Below are 19,005 nucleotides of genomic sequence, written 5' to 3'. Positions count from 1 at the left end.
CCTCACTTTATCTTGCAAAAGAAAATCATGATCAACTCCCAAAAACGAAAAGAGGATTAAAGCTAACATCATTAAAGATCAGTCTAGTTAGTTAATAGTAGGTGTTGAGGTAGTGTGTATGAGGTTTTTAAGTTATAACTTTATTATGATTATTGTACACCACTAAAAAAAACTAAAATAAAGGGCACCAAGAAAGCTGAATATTGGTGCTTCGTTCAAGTTCTTGTATAGTAGATCCAAATGGGCATGTAAGTACATATATTATTTTTTTTCCTCTCTATTTTTTCTCTATTAATACAAGACACTTCAATCTTTTTCCTTTCCATCCTAATAATAAATAACCACTATTTTTTTAGCCCAGTAATAATAATAAAAAAAATGTGCAAGTTGAACCCAATGTGCATAATAAAAGAAACAAACAAACAAAAACAATATATACAGAATAGACATGATAAAAGGAAGAATTGCTATTTATTATTAGGACGTTCATAATTCTTTAGTAACCGAATATCACTACTGCGTATTCCAAAGTCAAAGTAGTTAAATCAATCTTTAATTGGCTTTAAATTTTTACTAACTGTAATATTTAGCATTTGGTCCATAAAGCTTGTTCCTCCCCTCTTGGTCCAAATTTCTTCTTTAGATTCCCCTAGAAAAATGGCAAATGCTGATCAACTTTTTTTTTGTCTTAATTTGACTATATTGTTTTTGTTTGACTTTGGAAGCATCCCATTATAACCTTGCACTTGGTAGCACACGTGGGGACACTACACACGAGTACAAAGAAAGTGTTATACTGAGGAGACAAAAACAGGATGCTTCCCACTTCACAACACAAAACTGAAAACATGCGATTCTGGTGAAGTTTCCCCTCCCTTTTTCATGATGTTATATATAACACATTTGAAATTTTGAAGTGAAAATTCAAGAGTGGGGGAAGAAGTCTCTCATGCCTCTTTTTTGATATGCATGTGATTTCAAGTATTTCAAGATTATTCTCTTTCGAAGAATCGTACGTGTCTTCTCAACCAAATTTTCTCCATGCAATCTCTTATATAAGCTTATATGAAGAAACAAAAGGTAACAACCTTGTTATTGTTCCTTTCTTTTTATGTGAAATAAGTTTATCAATGATTGTTACTTTATTATCAACTAATCATTCCACTTTTTGCACTCTTACATATAAGTGTCTTCCTTCTCTTTTTATGAGCATGCTTAGATACAAATATTTTTAGAAGTTTATTTTTATTGAAAAATATTGTTTTCTTTCTTTTTTTCTTTTATAGAAAAATTTTCAAAAATTATTCTAATATGTATCCAAACAAGTTCTATATATCACCTTTTTTTTTTTTTAATGTTTGTGTATGTATTGTAGTTTTTCTGAGCAGACACATGAAATCTAAGAACATAACAATTTTTTATGCTTGCAAACTCCAAAATAAAAGGTAATTTTTTTTAGTTTTCAAATTTAAAAGTGATTATTTTAGGCTCTTAATTGTTAGTGTAGCTAACTTTGTGATTTCTGATAATTTCGAAAGCACAGTGTGCGAGTGTTTTAAACTCCTAAAATTTTGTAGATTTTTTACTTTGCTTTATAGATTTCGGGGTTTCAAAATCACCGCAAAACATATTTTAAAACATTCTTTACTAATCCAAAATTTAATGGGGTTTCAAAATTTCCATAAATAATAATTTTTCACGTCAACATATATATATATATATATATATATATATATATATATATATATATATATATATATATTAATAGAATCAACTTTGAACACCAAAATGAGTTATTCTTGGAATAAAAATGAAAAAAAAATCACTTTTAAATATTGAAATCAAAATAAAACATGTCTAAATGATGAAAAAAAAACATTTAAACAAAAACATATATTTTTACATAAAAAAATGATAGATTCTCCGAAAAAGATTTCGAAAATCATTTAGAATAAATAAAATATTAATTTAATTTATAAAATATTAAATTAAATAATTATTTTATAATAAATTTATTATAAAATATTAATATTTTAATATTTCGGAGGATATTTCAAAAGCTATTTTGGGAGTATGAATCATTACTCTTTTTACATACATATAAATAATGACGTTGAAGTCATTAGTCACATAAGCAATGAAAATAAGATATAGTTTATAATAAGAGATTTTAAATGAGCTATTTTAAAATTAATTTGAAATGAAAAAAAAATCACTTTAATTTAAAATTAAAAAAAACGTAATACAAATTTGAGAACAATCTATTTAGGCCTATAAAATAACAAATAAAATTGTTAAAATATGAGTTCACATTACATAAGAAAATATAAACAACAAAAATCAAAATACACATACTTATATATATATATATATATATATATATATATATATATATATATATATTACATTTGACCATAATTTAATACCAAATTCACAGTATTAATACACACGCAAATAAATGGGAATGAAAATAATGAATAAGAAAAATAATTTTTTTACTATATAATGATATATATATATATATATATATATATATATATATATATATACATTAAAAACAATATATAGAGTACAAATCAAAATCAAAATAAAATCTAACACACCCTTTAAGGAAACAAATTGCAGTACCTATTATCATACAACTCAAGCTTTGTATTTGCCGTTTCGTTCATAACAAAGTTGAAAAGGTGTTTCTTGCTCCGTCTTTGAGTTACAAGTCACAGTTGACTTTGTTTCTCTCTCTCTCTCTTTATTTACACATGCACCTCTTCACTTATCTCATAATATTCAACAAGCTCACAAAAGTTGAATGCATACGATACAATTGGTGGGGTACTTTTCACTGGGAATTTCTCTTCAGCCAGGTCTTAATTATATATATTAATTACTCCTCTCTGTTTATTATCTCTATTAATTTGTTTTTCTTAGTTATTGCATGCGAAGTATAACCCAAGTTCAAGTTACATTGATCTCAGAGTTTGATTTTAAAATTGATATGGTACAAAACCACATGTAACAACTATATTTTGTTAATTTCATTGTAAAATGCAGAATCAACAAGAAAACATGGCTAATTTTGAAAAAGATGGGGAGCCCGTGCTGTCAGAAACACATGCACAACATAATGATGAACTTAAGAATTCTAGCTTTCAAAAGGTTGTAACACGAACAAGAAGTGCATCGATTTCAATTCCTATGGTCTCCATGGAGCAATATGAGAGAGAAACTAGTCTTGTGAGGCATACGAGTCCACTTCTTAGTATGAGAAAATCCCCCTTAAGGCATATGAGTGGTCCACTATATGCTACCAATGGAACTGAAAATCTTCTGCATCAGAGTATAACTGTGAAAGGAAACAAAGCAGTAGAGAGCAAGACAGAAAAATTTTCTAGTGTTGAAATGACAGATGAAAGTCATTGGAATAACAACAATGATAGAAAGAATGAACACTTGCTAAGGTCTGGGCTATTGGGAATGTGTAATGATCCTTATTGTACAACTTGCCCTACTTACTTCAAGACCTCTATGCAAAGACTTCCAAAACCTTCCACTATATTTGATCCCCAGGTAATTTTATATATATACCATTACTTTTAGGAATCATATCATAGACTTTTCATATTTTGAAGTTCATTTAAGTATATAGTGCATAATAAGAGAAATTTATTCATCAGAAGTGTTTATTTTCTATTCTCAACAAGGTTAATTAGGAGATGACAATTTTTTGGGGGATATATTTATTGAATTCATGTATGTAATGGCCAACAATTTTGATATTTATGCAAAACTATGATTTGATACACTCTTGACTCTCATCGATTTTAGATCATTGTGTTTAATCATATTTACATACATGTTTGGGAAATATATATTAATTTCCCAATTTCAGTTGCTTTTTATGAAGAAAAAAAATTGTTTATAAAACAAGTTATATGTTTGGGATAACAGTTGAAATTTATATAAAAAAAAATATGAAAAATATGTTGTTTTTATGCATGTATAAATTTGAAATATATCGTTAATTATGATTATTTCTCAAAGACTTTTTTCCTCCTAAAATTAATTTACTATATAAAATCCGGTTTTCTTTTAATTGTATCTAAACCAAATGAATTACTTTAAAATTATTTTCCAACAAATTTAGTCAAACAAAAATTCATTATATTTATAACCAATTATTGAATTAATCTAACTTAATTTTACAACTATCACAAACACACCTTTATTAAGCATTAAAATATTGAATAGTATTTCTATGAAAAGCACTTTTTGTTTCAGTCGCTATTAACTTACGTAGTTAATTATAAGTATATTCATTAGAAAATATTTTGGTTTGGTATTGAAACCCTATAGCTTAAGCATCTAATGTTTGGCTGCTATATAATTTTGATCTATCGTGAGTATATAATATCATACCGAAGAAAATTCAATTAAAAGTAAACTACAACTTATGAATAATCTAGAAGAAAAATATTGTTATTTTTTGAGACACTTGTTTTGGTGATGCTTTTCTCCCTTGAGTATGGTCCCCTGGAAATGCTAGCATCTACGACATTTTTATTTTATTTTTTATTTTCTTTCAAAGGTTAGAGTGAGTGGGAAACTAGTTTATGGTGTAGGACAATAATTCTTCTTCTCCAAGATAAATAACAAGATAGTGTTTTCACAATTTAAAATAATTTTACAACTAAGAAGATGAATGCACCATTCTTTGACCATTTGCTCCAAACACTAAGCAAAAATATCTTTTTAGATACAACTGATTTTAAAAAAATAACAAGATAGTGTTTTCACAATTTAAAATAATTTTACACCGGTTCTTAAATAGCCAATGTAAAAAACTCTTTTTATATAGATTCAAATTACAATCGATATAAAAAAAAAAAAAAAATTACGTCAATTCAATTTAAACCGATGTAATATGTCAATCCAAGCATGCAATGATCATGACATTCAAGACCATGCAACAAGTAAAACAGTAGACTCTCTTGTAAAACTTCTTCCTCTTACGAACCTATCTAGCTCTTGTATGAATGCATTCTTCAAATTTGACTCCATCACCAATGTCTTAAAAGTGGAGGGATGCTCCAAATTTATGGGTCCCATTTGACCTCGTTTAAGTAGTCAACAACCTTCTCACCCTTCTCAAGACGAATGTTGAGTTTTTTTTCTCTTTTGGACTCTTGCTAATCATGAGCCTCTCATTCTGAGGGCTGACTCGAGTAAAAAAGTAGACTTGGTTGCTAGCTGTGTCATTGTCATGGACTTCTCGATGATGAGTATTAGTTAAGTTTTTAGTGATTATTAGTTATTAATATTTTTATTAAATAATAAAATAGAGATAATTAATTTATTATTACTAAATAATTATCATTAATAATAAATTTTAGTGTAGTGGGGTAGGGACTTGGGGGAGAAAGGCTTGTATTTGTGTGGGAAGGTGCAGAGGTTAGCTCTTGCTAATCTTGAGCCTCTCATTATAGTTATTTGTTTGGTCTCTTCTTTATTAAAAGTCAACCGAGACTATCAAGTAAGTGAGGAATGATAATAAACCTTCAATTAACAAACTTTAGTTTAAATCAAGGTTGGAACCTTTGTTTTTAGGATGTAAGAGCTATTTAATAACGATTTACTCTTGTTTAGTTTTAAATCTAACAGATGTATCATGTAGTAAATTTAACAAAGGACAAAATAGTATCACATGGCAAAAACAAGACATTAAACTTTATGGCATACACTACAAAACCCATGCATTATATTTTACTTCAAAAAGAAATTGTCCCAAATATTATCTTTACAAATGTTTGCATCTAAACCCAATTACTAATGGTACAAATTTTGGTCGTAGTAGCTGGTAGCATAGCATATTTAAATAAAATTAATCATTAGTATTTCTTTTTGCAGAAATTAAAATCTTTAGTATACTTTTCATTATTGTAAGTGATTATTAGTTATGTTTATTACTCATTTATAATAAAATTAAGGATCAAATATGAACTACTTTTGTATTTTTTTTTATCAATAAAAAAAAAAGTATAATGATGGTTAGAGGTGTTAAAAAGAATAAGTTGACTTGATAATCGAATCAAGTTAGATTCCAAAAGTAGTCTAAAAAGTACAAAAAATCAATTTGATCCAATCTCACATGTTAATGGACTAGGCTAGTCATAAAATAAGTGACCTATAAAAAATTTAGATAGAAGGGATCAACGCAAATAAATGTGGGTCGAGTAAATCTAAATAAAGATATATTGATTCTAAATCTTCACTACTATAACACGACTTTATTGGTTTCGTTGTTTGAAAATTAAATAAACAAGCTCAGAATTTGAAAACTACAAGGAATTTTTTAAACAATTTTGAACTCTATTGATTAAATTGAATTTGTTGCTAAGAAACTATAACAACTAAATGAGTAATTTAATCTTTACAACGGAATAAAAAGTGAAAATGGTCACCCTTGTACCCTTGACTTTGGATAGACCACTTCAAGATGATCCATGCATATTGTTCTTTTTACCAATAATAATATACTTCAATGCTTTTAAGCTGTCTAATCCTTGCTATTCAGTAAAGGCCGCAATGACAAATTTAACTTTATCATCGTTCTTGATCTTATCGTGACCTTTCAATTTCATTTTGTACTCCGCTATTACTTTCACATAACCAAACGTATTTTGTTTCATGCTTGGAATGTTTACAGTTTCACTTCCACAGTTCTCTTTATGGGGATGCCAAGGGTTTGGGGAGAAAACTTGTTTCTTTCTGCTCTTCATATGTTCCTGGAGTTATAAATCCTCACACAAGAATTGTACAACAATGGAACAAGTTTTTGGCCATTTTTTGCATGGTGGCCATTTTTGTGGATCCATTATTTTTGTTCTTAATCTATGTGCAGAAGGTAAGATTCTTTTTCCTTTTATTTAACTGTAAAAATCATGTGCAAATTATAGATAATTGGATATGATATTTTACAGTTACTGTTTTTACAATGTACTCTACATTTTCCCCATTCATTGTATGCAGGATGATAAATGTATTGCTATCAACTGGAACATGACAAAAACACTTGTTTTACTAAGAAGCATAAATGATTTTGTATATTTATTGAACATTCTTCTCCAGGTAATTTCTCAGTAACTTGCACCTTCCCAAAAAGTGTGCTAATACATATATACTAAGCAGGTCCATAGAAAGTACTTTTTTATGAATATTTTTGTGGCAATTGGATAGAAATGATAGGTCATGCCATATCTATACACACATTTATATCAAGATGTAATTTACAGTCAGCAACCAGGTCTAGCACAATTGGTAAATAGCCGAATTTTTTAAGCATGCTGATAGGAGTTCAATTTTCTGATCGTGCAGGACGATTGGATGGGGATATCCTTGGTGTAAACCTAAAAAAAAGAACACAATTTATAGTGGTCTCTCTTATTTTGCAACAGGTTCTCTTTGATTTCTGAAGACAATTTTAATAGATGTGGAGTGCAAGGAATGTGTGTGTGTGTGGATGCCTTGGATAAGGATTTAAAGATTGATATGTCATATGTTTGACTGGCTTAATAATCTTAATAAGAAGCATCTTATCCATCTCTTCCAAGTGGCATTCGTCGTTGCAAAGCAAAATGGAGTTGTTCATGAAGTAACCAGTGAACATGGTTAAGCTATAAAGTATAATACAAGAGATTTCATGAGACTTCTGTCTAGAGCTCCTAAACTTTCCACCACAAGTATATTATTACCGATGAAAATAATCATACTCAAACAAGAAAAAGTGAAACAAGAAGTACATTGTATATACAATAGGAAAGTTATGGTGATTTACTTGCTCATCTGGTGGAGAACAAGTACTAAAGATACTTATTGTGCTTTATTATAAATTATTCAAGTTGCTGTAATTTTGGTCATAGCACACATAAATTGGATAATTGGGTTTAATTATTGCCTTTATTTTCTTCACTAACCCATTTTGCAAGTGTGTCATGAACTTGATTCCTGCAGCGTTTCTCTTCTGTAATCTAAAACCAACCATTTCATTGAAATTTTCAGTTGTAGGCAAATTTTCAGTTGTCATGAAAATTGTCATCATAAGCCATACGGTGTCAGCTACATTATATAAATTAGACTGAAAGAAAAAACAATGAAATGATTAGTTGAGTTCAATGATAAATAAGCTTGACTGTTACCTAATTGATATTATATTTTATGTAGCAGCGATGTACCTGTGTAAGTATAGCTTTTCCTTTTATCTATCAGTTGAGATTAAATGGACAATAAAAGAACCAGAAAAGTTAATTTGTCCTGAATATATCTTGAATATGGTTAATTGTTGAGCTTTTAGGTATAGTTTGATGCTTTGTCATAATTTAAACTTTTAAAGCTGAATAACTATTAAGTTGTCTCTTTTCAGTTTAGGTTGGCATATGTTTCTCCAGAGTCAAGGGTGGTTGGTGCTGGAGACTTAGTTGATCATCCCAAGAAAATAGCTCTCTATTATCTGCAGGGTTATTTTCTTCTTGACCTCTTTGTTGTATTTCCTCTTCCTCAGGTAAAATTAATTCTTCCCGACTCTCTTTTTTCATTACCTTCTTTATCTAATTTTACTTATAATAATTGCTTAGTTTCTAATGCAAATTATATATGATACAAGCCATGCAATTGAATGGAAAAACTTATTAATATTTTCCATTAATTTCTTGGATTTCATCAGATTTGGATATAATTAAACATGCTTATCGGGTGAGAAGAGTTAAGCTAAACTATATATAAAACCAAATTAGATGGTCAAAATTAAATTCAAAACAATCTTCAGGAAGTTTCACTGTTATTGCTTGAGTATACAAATAGGTGGCGGTAAAGAAAGTGGTTTTATTTGTTAAAAAATAAATCAACTATTTATGTGTGTGTGGTTATTGTATGTTCATCAAAAGCCATGATATCCATATATAACATAATGAAATATGTGCAGATAATGATATTGTTGATCCTACCAAGACACTTGGGGTTATCAGGAGCAAACTATGCTAAGAATCTTCTGCGTGCAGCGATCCTTGTGCAGTATATTCCCAAACTATTCAGGATTTTGCCACTGCTAATTGGACAATCACCAACAGGATTTATATTTGAGTCAGCTTGGGCGAATTTCATTATAAATCTTCTCATTTACATGCTCGCTAGCCATATTGTTGGCTCTTGCTGGTACCTCCTTGGTCTACAGGTGAGTCCAAACAACATTTGAAGCTTATCTTTTAAAAATTGAGAATGGCATGTTTGATTACTTTTTTTCAAAAATAAATTAAAATGCAACACAATTTGTTTGGGTTGTCAGTTTTTTTTTTTTTTTAAAACATGTGTCCATGAATATGATTAGTTTACAATTGAGGGAGAGGTTGAAAAAGATGAGAACAGAAGATGATAAAAAATCCCTTAGGTGTTTTTATTTCTTGATGTTTAAAACACTTATTTTAATTGGAAACAATTTTCAAATGGTAATAAATTTTGGATGAGAAATTAATTGTTAAATAGTATGGGATTATCTTAGAAAAAAATATTTAAAACCAAAAAATGAGGAGGGAATCAAACTAGCCTTATTTTCTTGAATTCTCTACTCCCACTTCAAACCACTACTATTTCTACCTCAAGCTTTCAATACAAAATTCACCAAACAAAGTTTTTTGATATTTATTATTAATTTTGTGAAATAATTTTCAAAAGCAGGAAAACAAGAACAATTTTCTTCCTCTCTAGATGTCATTATTTGCTTTAGTATCTTGCTTTCTACCCTTTACAGAATAAAAAAAGCAAAAGAAATATTACTGGATTCACACGAATGAATGACTTCCATGTAATATAGCACACAGTATATATAAGCAAAATAAAGTGTTACTGTCTTGTTAGTATAATATCAGTACATGCCAAAAGAGAATAATTCTTCTAACCATTTTATTTAATATTGATAGCAAAATTCAACTAATATAGTCTTGGATTCTCTAAATATGAGTGATCCAATTAGGAATCAAGAATTTGGTTCAGTAAACAAAGGTGGCTAATATTTACTTACTTTCTCTTTTTCTACCTCTTCCTTCTAGAGGGTTAATCAATGTTTGCGAGATGCCTGCGGTAATTCTCATATTGATAGATGCATGAGAGTCATTGATTGTGGACATGGTCATACTAGAAACAACCAATCTGACCGGATATCAGCTCTGTGGAGCAACAATTCAAATGCCATTGCATGTTTGAATCCCTCCCCCAGAGGTTTCAATTATGGGATCTATGTCAATGCTGTACCTCTTACAATGCAAACTAGTGTGGTTAAGAAATATGTTTATTCTCTATTTTGGGGATTTCAGGTATGCATCTCTTTCTTAATTTTCTTTATTTGTTTCTCTCCATAGTAATTATGTATATTTTTGGTACTATATAAGTAAAGAGATATAAATACTGATTTGGGCTTAACTGTGGATGTATCTATGTAGGTAGCATATCTAGGGAGACTTGAGCAACCATTATTTTCTTACACTCTCCCTATATATGTCATGCATCCATCTTTCCATGCATGGAAATGCTAACCTTCATACAAACCGTTTTTATTGGTTAACTGATTATAACAATGCTAATTTAGTAAATATAAATTCCATGAAATTCTCACGGTTGGCATCTTACTTTCTAACCCACATGGCTAATAACTACTTAAAGCTTAGATGAAGCACATACCAACTCTATGTCATGGTAGAATTAATTAGGAAAATGAGGAAAACAACCAATATGTTGAGTAGAGGGGGCGGGGGGAGAGAGACAAATGCAACAATGGGTCATCAATATTCGCAAGTGAACTCAATCCCATATCTTAACCTAAAATCTTAAAGCATCATGTTTATGAGTCTATCACTCTTATGCTACTCAATATACCCGTCCCTATCTAATGTTGGACATTTTTTTTAGGATATCTTATGTGAGGCTCTTGTTCATACTTGTACACTGACATAATAAACTCTAGAATATATACTTTCATGAATACTTTAATACCATGAAACCAATACTTAAGCTCTTCAGTACATAAATGGTTTGATGTCTCGACAATTATAGTATTATACTTTTGTGATGTATAATGCAGCAAATCAGTACTCTCGCTGGTAGTTTAACCCCAAGTTATTTTTGGGGGGAAGTCCTTTTTACAACGGCCATCATCGGATTGGGACTCTTGCTTTTTGCAGTTCTCATTGGAAACATACAGAACTTTCTTCAAGGTCTTGGACGGAGGTAGAACTTACTGCTGTCACATGCTTTTCCCCTTAACTGTTTGATGACAATATTGTATCTCTTTTTCATTTGTTTCCCTTTAAGTCCACTTCTATTCAGAGTACCTTTTGAGGGAAAAAATTTTAGAAAAAAAAGATGCAGATGGATGAATGATAGCCATCCTGAGTGTAATTTTTTCAAACTATAAGCTGCAATTCCATAACCAAAAAAGACTCGTGAACAAATTTTAACTAATTTTTTATCTTATTTAATGATATTATCTTTAAAATACCCTTCATTTAATTGAGATTTTATTTCCAATGACTTATTTTGTTCTTGATATCATGTTTCAATGAAGGACATTATAGAAAAAAAGTTAACCTTTAACTGAGATTAGCAAAATTAATTGAAGTTAACTATAACTTTCTTAATTAACATATAAAGTAACTAATTTTATTTATATTTGAGTCTAGAGATAATTGCTCTTCATTATACTATACCAGCAATACGATTCATATTACCATATGTTATTTAAATAGGGCTGAGTTATTTAAATAGGACTAGGATTCTAGGAAGAGGTCCTCCCTAAATATTATATCAAGTTAATTCTATACAGAGAATTTTGTCCTTGTTAGTCAGCTTAACTTATCTACTTTATTGAAGTTTGATAGTGAATTTCTTATTTGTTTAGGCCTTATGGTTATAATGCACTTGATATATAGATTTTCTTCCATGTCACTTGCAGAAGGCTAGAAAAGCAACTTAGAGGTCGTGATGTTGAGCAATGGATGAGCCATCGTCGCTTACCAGAAGATCTAAGAAGGTACAAATTAAATGTTCTATTACAAATCACATTGATTATGGATACATAGTAACATGTCTTGTGAGTCATTGCAACTGTAACTCCTTACCCCCTCACAATTAAGCATGGATATTATGTTACAGGAAATTAAGGAAGACGTACAATTAAATGAATTAATTTATAAGTGATGGATATTATTATTATTATTATGTCTATTATGCAGAAAAGTACGACAGGCTGAACGGTATAATTGGGCTGCAACAAAGGGAGTGAATGAAGAAATGCTTCTTGAGAATTTGCCAGAAGATCTGCAGAGAGACATAAGACGTCATCTCTTCAAATTTGTTAAGAAAGTATGCACTAGAATACTTGAGGCATAATGATTTATTATAAGTTATAACTACACAATTTATCATGATTACTATGAGTATAATTGTGGTTCACACATTGGGTGAAGTTCAAAGTCACAGACACCATGCCTCAATTAAAATTCGATCTATATTCCTTAGGTCCTTTCTCTCTATCTGTAAGATGCTAGAAATTAATGGAACTTAAATGTGAAATCCATTTTGAAGGCAAAGCTTCGTGCATCTTCATGGTCAAACTAATAGAATGATACATCAAGAGCCAAATGATAGTTTACTCTTTTACTTTGTATCAATTTGTATGCATATTTGAGAATCTAAAATGCTGGTAGGTCCGAATTTTCACCCTGATGGATGAGCCTATCTTAGATGCCATTTGTGAGAGATTGAGACAGAAGACATACATCAAAGGAAGTATAATTTTGAGTCAAGGTGGCCTAGTAGAAAAGATGATCTTTATTGTGCGTGGAAAATTGGAGAGCATTGGAGAAGATGGAATCAGAATTCCCTTGTCTGAAGGCGATGCTTGTGGTGAAGAACTTCTGACATGGTATCTTGAGCATTCTTCTGTAAGCACAGGTATATCAATACTCAAAAGGTTTGTTTAGAAGAACTTTTCCACATGCACTTTTAAAGTGAAAAATTAAGAAGAAAAAATTAGTTTATACATAAATTAAAAAAAAAAAAATTGAAGAAGTTAATATAAGAGAGTTTTTACAAATTAATTTATACATGAGTTAATTTTAATTTTTTTAAAATATGTATATATATATATATATATATATATATATATTTCTCTTATAAAAAAAATTATTTTATTTTTATATTTTCTTCTCCTGTAAGTATTTATTGAAAAGTTTATCCAAAAAAACCTTTAGTCTAACGAAAACATGTTTGTTTAATAGGAAATGAGAAACAGCACAAGTCATCAATATTTTTTCTCTTTCAGATGGTAAAAAAGTAAGGCTTCTGGGACAAAGGTTGCTTAGCAACAGAACAGTAAAGTGCTCAACAAATGTGGAGGCTTTTTCACTCCGAGGTGAAGATCTTGAAGAAGTCACAACCCGATTCATGAGATTCTTGCGGAATCTTCGAGTTCAAGGATCCCTAAGGTAATTCATTTCCTTTTTTTGTTGTATCTGTTCATGGTTTAGCAAAATATTGACCATATTTTGTCTTACTGGAATGAAAATCAGTCATCTCTTTCATAAAGAGTGTTTTCACTATATTTATGACTTGTCTACATTGCTAAGATTCCGTATATGTGCTTCATTTTCATCAAGGGAAACTATCCTTGGTTATCATAGTTCATATAATAAAAATGAATGGTGACATCTTGTAGGACACCTTTGATCCAAATTCCTCTTTCACCTCTCTTTAATAAAAATAAATAAAATATATATATAAAAAAATCATTGGAAAGAATAGCCCTTAGTACACAGGTCACAAATTTGAGATTCTTACTCGTAAAGTAAACCCACTTTATTTTTTCAAATCCATGGCTAGATCATGAGATAATAATTTGATCATTTTATTATGTCAGGTATGAATCACCTTACTGGAGATCATTAGCAGCAATTCGAATTCAGGTTGCATGGAGATACAGGAAGAAACGTACAAATCCAGCTATGCCTCACAATTAGATCAAACATTGAATGTAGGTTGTATAATGTGAGAAGATAGTAAATGAAAACAATGCATAAAACTAAACAAAAAATAGCTGTTGGACTAATCTATTAACTGAATAGACTATATGCATCAAACTAAACAGATTGTGCTACAGACGAAGTTATAATAGCTTTACCAACATGGTTCTCCTCTATTAACTTGATAAGTATAATAATCCCAACTAAGTCTTGACAATCAAAAAGTTTATCTCTTCCATTGTTTAAAACAATACCCTTGATCGTAACATAATCTTATTTAGAAAATTATTGCATGTAAAAATAAAGTGATATTAATAATACTTAGAAATCTCGTCTAAAGTAGAAAAGTTAATAATACTCTACTCCATTTGTTGCTTTTCACACGTTAAGGGTGATATTAATAATACTTATTAGAAAAATGAAATCATTTTAATAATACTCTTTTCCATTGTTGCATTTCACAGGGTAAGGGTGACATTAATAATACTTATTAGAAAAATGAAAGGTTGATGTCTAAATCCCTCTTTAAAGGAATTAAGCCTAATGGGTGCCTTATTGTCTGAATATCTGGTATGTCCGCACCAAAACAGTATGCATCACACTTCTTACTGATTCACTGCATTTATGCATGCAATATGCATACACCAAAACAATTGGAAAGGACCATGTACTTGCCATGTAACAAAAACCAGTGACAAAATATTACTATCATCATATTATCCTAAGAGTGATCATATAAAATATTCGGATCAGACGTACCACAAGATATGCATACAAACTCTGTTCAAGTTATAATTATAGGTATGTTGATGCATTTATCCATTTGACATGGCCACACATTATAATGTGCAAAAAACAAAAAAATAGTTCTATAGAAACAACTCATTCTATTGATTGATATGAAAAGATTATGAGAGAATTACATGTATTCATGAGTGTTATAGAAGATAACTAATCTCAACTAACTAATTAACTTATAACAGCCCCCTCAAGTTGGTGATGGTAATAAAAATCACCATAAGCAACTTGAACATGAATTTTACACAATAAAATGGTAATTCATTGCTTGGTATCAACAAGGGCAATGATTTAAGGTGCTGAACCCTTGGCTTGAGCCTTCTCTAAAATTATTGCAAAATTAATAGGACCATTGGGTTTCTCTTCTGTTATTCGACAGAATTGGACATCAGCTCTTGGGCAAACAATCCAGCATGAACACCGACATCTGCCCAACCACCTACACCATCTGCAACTCTAACTGCTAGCTCATCTGTGCAAATCAAAATAAAACGTGCATCATTGATAACTTGATGGAACCTCCCAACATGACCACTTGAAAATCTTTGCAAAGATATGTAATATGTTTCTCAGGAGTTTTCCAGTGTGCTTTATATGAAAATAGCAAGTTTCTGCAATGCTTATTGCCCCTTTTCTCCATCAATACCAGAAATGATAGGGTCAATATAGCTGAATTGAGAGAGAAACAGAGTCATTGAGTTGGTGTGGAGAGTGGTTGTTTGATCAAATGACCCATTTAACAGTGCCTTTTCTTCCTTCTTGGAGTTGATTATCTTATTCACCTTCGCTGTGTTGGTTTCTATTAGTGCAATGACCCCTCTGCACAGTTGCTGTAACTCGTGTCTTCTTTGTTCTTTCTGTCGATTTTGCTTCATTCTTGCACTCTTGAATCATTACACAATGGCTCCCAATCATGATAGATTCTCCTTCAAATGTGTTATCACTGTTAGTGTTGTTCAGTTTTTCTTCATCTACAGCTCAGGGTTTGTTTCCTCCATTATTACATCTTGTTTTGCCTCCATAGAAGTCAGAACTTCATCCATAGTTTCAATCTCCTTTTTGTCATCTTCAATAAAGGCGGAAGTGGAATCAATGCTCCCTTCCTGAGAGTGGTTAAAGTGCTAAGAATTTTATATTTCCTTCAATAAAATATCCAAACAAAATATTTTAAGATAATGGATTTTAAATCCCTTCAAAATTGCAATCCACTTATAAAATTATCTACCAAACAGACAGAGAGGAGACAGCATTGGTAACAAAATTACAAATTTTACAGCCAGCCTTGTATTGAATATATAAAATCCAGCCCTCAACCATCATGCATTCAAATGCTAACCTTCAACCCTTGAACCTTCATTCATTACCAAGCCCTACCTATCTTTAACTCAGAAAGAGATAATGATTTCCAATTCCAAATAATCATCACAGTTTCCAGCTTGGTTTGACATCTGAAGCAATATTATGATAAAAATCCTGGAAAGTAAATGAAGCCAATCGGATCAACAGTATATTGAGAAGAAGAAAAAGGATAGATATGACAAGTCTCAAGCAAATTTACCATTAATATGGTTACAATATCAAAATGAACCTAACAACTGATGTGACTTTTGATGAAAAGTAAAGTAGCAGTGAACCCATTACACAATCCATATTTTTAACATTTAACTATCAAAATAAGCATTGGCTGGTCATCACCAATATTCAAAATAAGTTGTGGTGTAACTAGAAAGTGCCTCACCTAGCTTTGCTCCCACAGTAAGCCTCTAGCAATCATTTCATGAAGAAGTTTCTCGGCCATATCATTCTCATTTTCTTTAGAGAGAGCATGAATAATTGTATCATAAGTTACAAAATTAGGAAGGCAACCACGATCTTCCATTATTGACAGCATGGCCAAAGCTTCATCAAACAAGCTCTCTTTACAAAGCCCATTGATCGTGATAGTATATGTCCTGACATCTAGATGATAGCCTTTAGTGAGCAGATTTTGAAAAACCTTTGTGCTGTCTCAAGTCTTCCACCTTTACACAATCCATCCATCAATAAGTATATTGTATGAGGACTGATCCAGTTGAATCCCCTTGTTTATAAATTTATTGAATAATGAAATTGCCCTGTCTAGAAGATGGTTTTTGCATAAAGCATCTAATAAAGAATTGTAAGTGAATATATTGGCAGGTACACCTCTATCAGACATTTGATCAACAAGCTCCCATACATGAGACATCTTCCCTGATTTGCACAAACCATGAATAAGAGAATTGTAGGTTACCGTATTAGGAACAATGTTTTTGCAATGCATTTCTTTAAAGAGATCCATGGCTTCATCCACCATTTTAATCTTACAAAATCCATTAATAATAATGCTGTAGCTCCGAACATTGCAATTAACTCCCCTTCGGGCCATACTGTTGAATATATTCTTGGCAGCATTCACATCTTCAACTAAGCAATGACCATCCATTAAAGAATTATACGTAACAACATTAGGTTTCACACCGGCTTTCATCATCACAGCCAACAAATTTTTTGCTTCTTTCACCTTTCCTTCTTTACAAAAGGCATCAACCAATATATTAAATGTAAAATCTGTTGGGTTGATGTTTTTCAATACCATCTCACTAAAGCTCCTTGAAATTGATCCACTATGCAAAAACCATATACTAAAGTGGTGTAAGTGATGACATCTGGAGATATTTCCTTGACAACCATTTCAGAATACATACCATTTAGCTTCGGCAAGATTTTTATCTTTGCACAGGCTATCGATGATTGTGTTCTACATTACTACTGCGGGCTTGATTAAATGCCCTTCAATCTTTTTTAGCAAATGCACAGCAGTCCTTGTTTCTCCTATTTTACACAAGCCATTGATCAAGGTGGCATAAGTAAATTGATCCAAGTGAAATCCTTGAACTAACACTTGATCATGAAAGTGCAGTGCTTTCTTAACCTGGCCATTAAGGCAGAGACCTTTCATAACTGTGGTCAAGGTTATGGTATCTGGTTGATAACCTCTTTTGAGAATCTTGGCCAATAGAGAAAAGGCAATGGACATTTGACGCAGGTAGCAGTAACAATTGATGAGAATGGTAGTGCTTCCCCTCAATTCCAATTTGTTAGAAAGGGAAATAGCAGTGGGGTAGTGCTTCATCTTCACAAGGAACCCTAAAATCCTGTTAAATTCAACGATGGATGGTGTTTGAGGATTGAATGAGAAAACGGCATCATCAACACTGTCCATGGATGGGGGCTGGGATTCAGAGTGTAGCGTTGCGGTACAAAAAGGAAGAAAATTTATAAAATGTAATTTTTGTTGATAAAAATTATTTTAACATGTGAGAATTTAACTTAGTAGTATTAATCTTCCGTATTCCATAACACAGGTTTCGTTACTATTTCATAAACAAAATTTACTTATAATTATTAATTTGGAATAAGTATTTTATATGTTTAATTTATTTTTTTTCTTTCTTTTTTTTAATTATTTTATAATTTTGTGAATTTAAATTAGAAGAGATAAGAATTTAAAATTTATAGAACAAAAAGAGAGAGAAAATCATTATTTATTAATATGACCCAAAATTTATCTTATAAGTTAAATTATATTTTAAGTGAAAATTTAAATGTTTACTCTTCTCTCCACTTTCACTTTGGTGCAACCACTCCAAAGAAAGAAAGAGAAAATTAGTTTCTCTTCATCTTTTCCATTTCTTTTTTTTCTAGAGTTTTTCTTCTTATTCTACTCAACCTAAGGTAAATAATTTAGTTTTTTAGCTTTTTATTTATCTTTTAACTTAGTATTCCAAAAATTTTATTATGACTACTTGTCTCTATCATTATTTAAACAAGCAACCAAAAATGGATTTTGCATTCTTTGAGAAAAGATAAATGCTTTAGAGTCTACAAATTTTATCCAAACAATTCAACCAAAACCCTTACATATTTTAAAATACTAATTATAATTATATATATATATATATATATATATATATATATAATTTAATTCAAAACATTGGCAAGTGTCAATTCTATAATGGTTTGAAAGATAAATCGGACTCTACATTTCGAAGGATATAACATTTCTCATGAAAAAAAAAATCCCTATGAACAAAGTAAACAATTATTTTTCTTTTCCTATTTCACC

General features: G+C 30.5%; 1 protein-coding gene and 1 pseudogene across 4 annotated transcripts; one reads left to right on the top strand and one right to left on the bottom strand.

The window, feature by feature from the left end:
• Nucleotides 1–105: 105 nt before the first annotated feature.
• On the top strand, nucleotides 106–14,240 carry LOC145958074 (putative cyclic nucleotide-gated ion channel 20, chloroplastic). Of its 3 annotated transcripts, XM_083074544.1 has the most exons (14): nucleotides 106–859; nucleotides 983–1,080; nucleotides 3,052–3,567; nucleotides 6,704–6,901; nucleotides 7,027–7,125; nucleotides 8,417–8,554; nucleotides 8,975–9,223; nucleotides 10,095–10,358; nucleotides 11,123–11,268; nucleotides 11,993–12,070; nucleotides 12,273–12,402; nucleotides 12,747–12,993; nucleotides 13,364–13,526; nucleotides 13,958–14,240. In XM_083074544.1, the coding sequence occupies exons 2-14, from the start codon at nucleotides 1,066–1,068 to the stop codon at nucleotides 14,055–14,057; spliced, it is 2,343 nt and encodes a 780-aa protein (XP_082930670.1). In that variant the 5' UTR covers nucleotides 106–859; nucleotides 983–1,065; the 3' UTR covers nucleotides 14,058–14,240. The 3 variants fall into 3 exon arrangements, with proteins under 3 accessions (XP_082930670.1, XP_082930668.1, XP_082930664.1); XM_083074542.1 differs by lacking the exon at nucleotides 106–859 and having other exon boundaries at nucleotides 887–1,080; XM_083074538.1 differs by lacking the exons at nucleotides 106–859; nucleotides 983–1,080 and adding an exon at nucleotides 2,719–2,864.
• Nucleotides 14,241–14,816: 576 nt separating this feature from the next.
• LOC109789003 (uncharacterized) lies at nucleotides 14,817–18,778 on the bottom strand (annotated as a pseudogene). Its single transcript, XR_014433799.1, has 2 exons — nucleotides 16,597–18,778; nucleotides 14,817–16,331 (listed from the first exon to the last, which is right to left on the bottom strand). The product of XR_014433799.1 is annotated as an uncharacterized LOC109789003 (transcript).
• Nucleotides 18,779–19,005: the final 227 nt, after the last annotated feature.

Source organism: Cajanus cajan, chromosome 1 (assembly GCF_000230855.2).
Source record: "Cajanus cajan strain Asha chromosome 1, NIPB_CcT2T_4, whole genome shotgun sequence".
Classification (NCBI taxonomy): Eukaryota; Viridiplantae; Streptophyta; class Magnoliopsida; order Fabales; family Fabaceae; genus Cajanus; species Cajanus cajan.
This window is presented reverse-complemented; position numbering and strand designations above follow the sequence as displayed.

What these genes read in the sequence shown, in the direction of transcription:
- LOC145958074 (XM_083074538.1), top strand. Translation starts at nt 2,760, where the DNA reads ATGCACCTCTTCACTTATCTCATAATATTCAACAAGCTCACAAAAGTT. An exon ending in CTCTATTTTGGGGATTTCAG is followed by an intron (nt 10,359 to 11,122) that starts GTATGCATCTCT and finishes TGTATAATGCAG; the next exon opens with CAAATCAGTACTCTCGCTGG. An exon ending in CGAGTTCAAGGATCCCTAAG is followed by an intron (nt 13,527 to 13,957) that starts GTAATTCATTTC and finishes TTATTATGTCAG; the next exon opens with GTATGAATCACCTTACTGGA.